Genomic DNA, 7552 nt, shown 5'->3' on the forward strand with positions numbered 1-7552 from the left:
CGGCCACAGGTCTTTATCTCCTGAAATATTAAAAAGCTTAAGGAAGCCTTGCAGTAAAAAATGGTTTGCAGGGGTTTCTCTCATTTACCACATCAGTGTGTTTGAGATCTCTGACCGCTCAGAAGCAGAGTTCCTTTGATGTTTTTGTGTTTTGTGGGACAATGCCCTGCAATTTCTGTCACACAACAGGATAACCCAGCCCCAGCACAGCCCAGAAGATGGACTTCCCTACTGTGGACATCCAGATAAGGAGCCTTAAATTTCCATCTTTTGACCCTGTTTTCCCTCTTTCCACCTCTTTCCTTCGTCTCTGGGCCAGGGGATGTGTTTTCTGTGTACCCTCCTTGCAGGCACACACTGCTCTGCTGKGCAAGGATGGAAGGAGCTCCTGGTCCATGGATGAAGAATTCCCTTGGCATGGATGGGGACAAGCTCTAGCGCAGATGGATGTCAGACAGGCTGACCCTCTTCAGCATAAGAAGACCTTGAGGGAACATTCCGTTATTTAGACCTGTGAGGATCTCACTCAAAATATTTGGTTTGGTGTTTGCCCTGCCTCGRCATGGGAAGAAACCTTCAAATGCTGTGTGGAGGCATTTCTCAAACAACTGGGGCTGTGTTCACCTGCTGCTGCCCGGCTGCCACTCGGTGACTCTGTCAGGTGTTCTGATGGGCAGCTGCAGAGTGGAGTGAGGATTTTTGATCTCATATCCAGGAGGCCCGCTCCTTCACTGCTGGAAAAGGAACAGCCACATAAAATAGTTGGATAAGATGATTATTGTATTTATTTACAGAGCTAAAAAATACACCGGGACTGACAGAGCCTGAGCTGGTTCTGCAGAAAGCAGGGTCAGATGGAGAATCTCATCTCGGGTCACCTCTCCTGACTGAAGGACTGTCCTCTGAAATGGCTCAAATTGTCACATCTACAATCAGTCCCACAGCACAGAGCACTTCCCAAGCTGTTCCCAGCCATGGTGTGGCTTGGCTGCATGGGCTAGGGGCTGTCTGAGCTCTGTGGATGCTGAAGGATCTCTGGGAGCAGCCCCTGCTGCCCTTTGCCATGGCAGGGGAGAATTCAACCCTGGGGAACAAACCCTGGTGTAGCCTGAGCAGTTTGCCCATCACAGTTGTTTCCACTCCAGTCCAGATCTTGGAGAGTGAAGCCCCCAAATCCTTATCTTCCTGGAAAATCTAAACTTTTCCAAATTCGATAAAGTTCTTGAGAAATCCAATTGGGTCTCATGAAGAACTTCGTGGCTTTATTTTTTTGTTTTGTCAGAATAGCAGAGGTGAATTTACACACACATACATGGTAAGTGACACGTTCTTAGGGCTGGAGTTTGGAGAAACTGAGTTGCCTTGTAACTCTTTTGTTTATATAACAAATTCAGAATGAGGGAACCACATGGTAGGATCCAAGTAATTGTGTTTGTTTACTAAATACACGCAGCATGCAAGGCCAGGCTTAAGTTATATACACAACACCACTGCTTCAACGGGATTTTGGCAGCCTCCAAAACATTAAAAGCACAGAGTGACTTAAACTGTGCCCTCATCTCCAAGCAGGAGTCTCAAACATGGAAAATTCACAGTAAATGAAGGCCAAGATGAGCATACGTGCTTGCCTAATACAGGGGTTTCAGGGAACGACTAATTAGAAGTGCACCATAAATGAGCTTTTCCACTGCTCCCTTCCTACCTTCCAGGGTAAAAGCTGTGCAGATCCAATAGACCTTTGGAGAATTGCTCAGCTCTTTATTATTTTTTTTTTCCAAGATACATAGCAAAAAGGGAATTTCTGTTTACGTTCTCACAAAGGGACTGGCTAAATAATTCCAGATGATGGAATGTTCTTCTGTCCTTAAAGCAAAACAAAACCTTAATCTTCACCAYTCTCTAAATGATATTAAAACTGTGATAAGAAATCTCCATTATTCGGGAAGCAGTTAATTAGAATGTAGAGTTGGAAAAATAGCCCTGACTCTGCTCATATCTTCATGTGCAATACAGTCTTAGACTGTGTATTAATGTGTTTTTTCTTAGGGATGTCTTCTATTTTTTCCCTGAAGTTTTCAGGTTAACAGCTGTAGCAGTTTTAGGTAAGAGATGTAACAATTTTTAGTATGTTATCTCTCTATGAAATCCTGAAAAGTAGCGATATGGAAAGGGAGCTAAGACTACTGCTAACAAAATGYACTTCCCAAACCTCAGTGAATTCTGGAAAAAAAAAGTGAAGTAGTGATTTTCATCCCCCGTTAGGCCATATACTTTTGTAGCAAATGTTCAGCCTGAGGATATGAAGTCATCCTACAGGATGCTGTCAAGAGGGAGCATTCAGGCTTCCTTTTTGTTGGCTTGGCAGATGAGCTATCTACCACAGTTTTTGCATGAAAAGAGAGTGAGGAAAATCCAGATTAAATAGAAGAACAAAATTACTATGTGAAATTGTTGATTTTAAGAAAAAAGCATATTTTTTTAAATAAAAAAATCATTGTAATGATGACTTATGATCACAATTGTACTTGCTTCTCTTTTTGGACAGAATTACAGACTGAAAACTTCTTATGCCAATCSCAATAGCATGTGCTATCTAGGATTTTATAATTTCAGACAGCATTTCAAAAGGAATGCAAATTTTAACTTTGAAAAAAAAAAAAGCTAAGTTCAAGTGAAATGCCATTACACAATATCAGCTGGAAATGGAAAATGTCACGTCAACATACCCCATCACAGTGATGTGCTTAAGTGAAAATATTTTGGCTTTTTTTTACATAATCAAAAATCCGCACCCTAACTTTTCTGTGTTTAAATGTCCCTGCAAGACGCTTTCTTCCATACATATTACATATATAATATATATAATATATATATAATATACATATTATATATATTATATATACTATAGATATTATATATATTATATATGGCATTTGTGCTTGAAAAATGTATGTGCATGCTTCCCATAGGTGTGTCAGGAGGAACACCTACACGTTTTGCCAGAATGTCCATAAACAACTRTAACAGTTATTTCACAGGAGATGGATCATATTTGCATTGATTTTCACTCATTTTTCTTGTTAATAGGTAATAACAGTACTTTTTACTTCTTTCAAAGTATTTTTTACCAAAGCCTGCTACATTTCTTTGTTAGTGAGGTACCAGGGCAATTTTAAAAGATTGTGGAAKTGTTAATGCTTTTTGTGCTGTGCTTGCCCTGAAGAAGGTACAGCCTTCTTCATTTTCTCACACTTTTCCCTGCATCTTTCCAGCTTTCTCAATGTTTTCATGAGGCAGACTCTGTGTCATCCAATTATTTCCTGAAGAAAACGAGGGAGATAAGCCTTTGAAAACTAAGCCAGGATTTCAGATTTCTCTCACTGTATTAAATCATACTGATCAAAACCATGGAAAGATAGAGGAGCACAGAATTAACAGTGGGACAAGGAAAATGGGAAATGGGGATCCCTGTGTGTACTATCACATGAAATGAGATGGTCTAATATCAAGTAAATTTWTTTKGATAGAGAGGGAATTACTGGGTGTGTAATAATGATTAACTATGTTGGAGGGAGACCTTGCCAAGCAGCATGTTTTGGTCAGCCTCTTTATAAAAAGGAATAGGAATGTAGGTAAAAGGTTAAGCAGAGAGAAAAAAAAAAGTAGTGCATCCCTCCTCCTGTTTGTTAGCTAATCCTTGGGCATCATCTGCATGAACTAGAGTAGCACAGTTCACGTCAGGGAGGGAGCCTGTCCCAGCTCCCATGACTGGAGATTTCTCTCATATGCTGCTGAAACSTTTGGAGGGATATTTATTGACATGAACGAGGCTGTGCATAAATGTATCYGAGATCCAAAGTGTTTAGTGTTGTTTGTTTAACTTTTTTTGTACTGCAGAGACACTGCATGTTTTTAATGCCCCATTTGCTGAGGAGAATATACCAGGTCATATGTCAGACTCTGGGAAAAAAAATATATATTGTCATTTAAATCCACAGTCACATAACTTTTCCTTTCCTACTTAGGCAGATGGATAGTTGCCCGAAACAACAACAACAAGAATGTTTAATACACAGAGCATCTTTGTCTCTCTCACACACAGAGCATCCCTAACGGCATTTCTTCCCAGCATGAGACTTTGGATGTCACATCACTGCCATTGTGGCTTGGATGAACTCTGGAAATGTTTGTCACTGCTGGCCACTCCTCTCACAGAAGTGTTGCAGCTACAAAGCAACACAAAAATCATCCAGCGCTCTGGTGGGGAGGCTGTTTGGGAGATGAGTATCAGTAAGTTTAGAGGACTTGCCAGCAAACCAGAAAACAGTTTTGAAAGAGGCTTGTATAAGGCAATAAAGGCACACATCAGCTCTTTAAATACTCCGGAGGCTCTGCCAGAGCAGCTCTTTGTAAGCAGGGAACTGTTTCATTTGAAGTTTCTTCAGAAAGTTTCTGAACTTTTAACTGTACTGATGTGTATCCTCTGACTATCCTTCATGGGGCTGTGTTTAGATGGATAATTCATAGCTCTTTCAAATTATTTCTATTGGTAATAAAAGTGTAATTAATGCCCCAGTGGGGASCAAGGGCTTTGTGAGAAGGATCAAGGGACTGTGAAGAAGCAGCCGATGGGGATATTCTCCTTCCCCTGCTGGCACGAAGCTCTGGGCAGCATTTCAGGGGCTGTCCTGTGCCTGTTCCCTGGGGAATCTCCTGGTCTCCAACATGAACCAGAAATCCAGATGCCTGGGTAGACAGCCACATGACCCCCTGAACACATTTCTTCCCAGTTGATAGCTGGGATTCTACTTGGATATTATGGAACAATAAATGTATTTTTAGATGCTACACTTTAATTAGCAGGAAATAAACTGACACTGAGTGAGTGCTGCCTGACAAGTAGGCAAATAAAGCCTGCCCACCCATGTTTTTGGGGATTTGGTTCTCAGAGGGCAGGGCAGCAGAGAACCAGGCAGTTCCCTGTGCTCAGCAAGTTCACTGGGGGAGCTCTCTGCTCATGCCTGGGCTCAGACCTTCAGCATCCCTGAATGCTGGGGCTGTCCCTTGTCCCTGAAGGACAATGACAGGCAGCCCCTGGAGCCACAGCTCAACCTGCCTCCAGCCTTTCCATGTGCTACCTCAGCCAGAAATTCCAGCCTGTAGTGTGGGAGGCAGCCAGGCATTGCCCCTCTTTGACTCTTTGAGTGGATACACGATCTTTTAGCTTTTCAAAAACCTCTGATGTATTACCTGTCACCAGTGTTGAGGGGAACACAACAGGGACGTCACGAAGTGGRAAAGAATGGCATTGCTACACTTGTGATGTTAAAAGCCAAAAGGTTCTSCCCTTCTGTGAAATGACAGAACAATGTTAAAAGTAACAAGGCCTTGACATCTCCCTCCTAGTGCCACATTCCCTACCTACTGTGGGATTGATGCTCACTCAGGGTGCCTGTTTTGGCTAGCAAAAATCTTGTGTTYCTTAATATTATTTATGTCTATTTTTCTCCGGAGGTCTTTTTGATCAGGATTGTGATTGACGTTGCTTTTATTCCAGCTGTGCAGGAGATTCTTTGGTGGATTACAAACTCATCGGGCTTCAACTTGAGAAGGAGAATGACAGCTCAGACACTTAAACCAGGCTTGTCACCATCCTGGAAAAGAACTGGCTCCTMGAATTTGGAGGGTTTTTAATGCTCTACCTCCCTCTGCTGTTACCAGCGAGAAGTTGCTCGACAATGGGAAATCATGTACTCGCGGCTTCGATTTCCATGCTCTCGCTGCTGGTGCTGATGGGAGACACGGACAGTAAAACAGAGAGTTCYTTCCTGCTGGACTCGGACCCCAGCCGCTGCATGAGGCACCACTACGTGGACTCCATCAGCCACCCTYTGTACAAGTGCAGCTCCAAGGTAAGGCCTCCCTCCCCTCCTCACAGCACTGCAGAGTTGCTAAAATGAGCCGTTTCGGATTATTTTCTCCGCGTTAATTCCTCTCTGCCAAAATCGAGCTGCAGAGGGAAGCAGATGTGGAGACATCCTCTGTGTGCCTGAGAGCTGGGACTGGAGAGAAAGGCTCTTGGCTCTCTTTCCACCTTTCCAAAAGGAGAAATACGCAATAATGGTAAAGCTTGCATGCAGTAAATAATTAAATACAAAACAGCTTATTTGGGATCTCAGCTGGCAGTGCCAAGGAGGCGGGATAGTTTGGCATCCCACCCTTCAAGGGAGTGTTTAATCTGGAGCATATAAATTTATAGCTAACATAAGTGAACTACTGAGATAAGAAAACAAGGTGTAAAATGGTAATTTTAAAAGGCTGTGAAGAACATTGCTTATTTTCTCCCTGCCCATCCCCATTTCAAAGCCTTTGGTTTTATGCAGAATGACACTTGGATGGTAACTGCAGGGTTTARGAGCAGACAGAAATACAAGACAGACTTTCATTTGGGATTTAAAGCCTGAAAAGTTTTGTGTCAAAATGGTTTAGTAGTCTGTGCATGTGGCCTTCTGGCATTTATTTCATTGGGCAGAGAAATAAAATTGGGAGAAACAATGGGAAAATCCTTGCAGGTCCCTTTGGTCTTGTCCTTATTAGTTCTGTCTGAGTAAATAACTTCTGTAAATTCAGATGGCTGGAYCATCCCTCTGTCCCGTGGGAAGGGGCTTTGCCTCAGGCACTCATTCACATCCCTGGACTAAGGAAAGGGAATTGCCAGTGCCAGTGCCTCTGGCAGCCCTCTGTTGGGTACGAGGGTGGTGGGAGACGGTGTGTGATGGGGTTTAGGACAAGAGGGGCTCCTGCCTGGTGGAAAACCCCATCAGCTGAGATCCTGGGAGCATTTATGAGGAGAGAGGCTCCACAGGGCTGAGATGGAMGCGGTGCTGGCTGCAGACACCTCCAGATGCCTTCATGTGCAGAGTGAGCTCCTTGGTTCCTGTCCCCAGTGCAGGGGTCAGGGAACACCACAGGGAGCTGCAGGCCATAAAACCTGAAATAAAGCACAGAGAGAAGTGTCCMCAGCAATTGAGAGCTGCTGGATGCTCTGTCCTCCTGCTGTGCACCAGGACAGCTGGGTTTGTGCTGTGCCTGCTCACCAGAGAGCCTTCCATTGACCTCTCAGCTGTGCTGCCTGCTGGCTGTGCACAACCCTGCCTGATTCACTGCAGCAGGAGCCCAAAGGCTTCTCCTGAATCCAAACAGCAAAATCATGTGTTACTCGAGATTCAGGAGAGGTCTTTAGATTTSCTTTTAGCCTAGACTAGACTTTCTCACCGTTTGGGAGACACYTGGCATTAACACAGAGAACTACAGAAGAGCATCTCTTTGTGCAATATTGATTTGGTGGCACTGACTCCAGCCAGAGGCAAAGGTGACAAAGTCTAAGTGTGGGGGTGGCTTTTACTTACAGGTGTCTGTGTGCCACCAGTCTGCTCCTTTCTGCATTTGTGATCACCCATTAGAGAGAGGAAGGAAGGAAAGGAAGGAAAGGAAGGAAAGGAAGGCGCGGAAGGAAGGCGCGGAAGGAAGGAAGGCGCGGAAGGAAGGAAGG

The 7552-nt window shown here is 43.8% G+C and overlaps 1 protein-coding gene across 3 annotated transcripts in view; it reads left to right on the forward strand.

Annotated features, from left to right (window-relative positions):
* The window catches only part of NDP (norrin cystine knot growth factor NDP), a 19367-nt gene that overhangs the window by 5627 nt on the left and 6188 nt on the right, over positions 1-7552 (forward strand). For all 3 annotated transcript variants that reach the window (XM_057378224.1, XM_057378225.1, XM_057378223.1), the window contains one exon: positions 5558-5912. In XM_057378224.1, the coding sequence (XP_057234207.1) occupies positions 5694-5912 (219 nt within the window). In that variant the 5' untranslated portion in view covers positions 5558-5693. The remainder of the gene's footprint in view (positions 1-5557; positions 5913-7552) is intronic.

Source organism: Malurus melanocephalus, unplaced genomic scaffold (assembly GCF_030028575.1).
Source record: "Malurus melanocephalus ecotype Western Australia unplaced genomic scaffold, MMel_1.1 scaffold_348, whole genome shotgun sequence".
NCBI lineage: Eukaryota > Metazoa > Chordata > Aves > Passeriformes > Maluridae > Malurus > Malurus melanocephalus.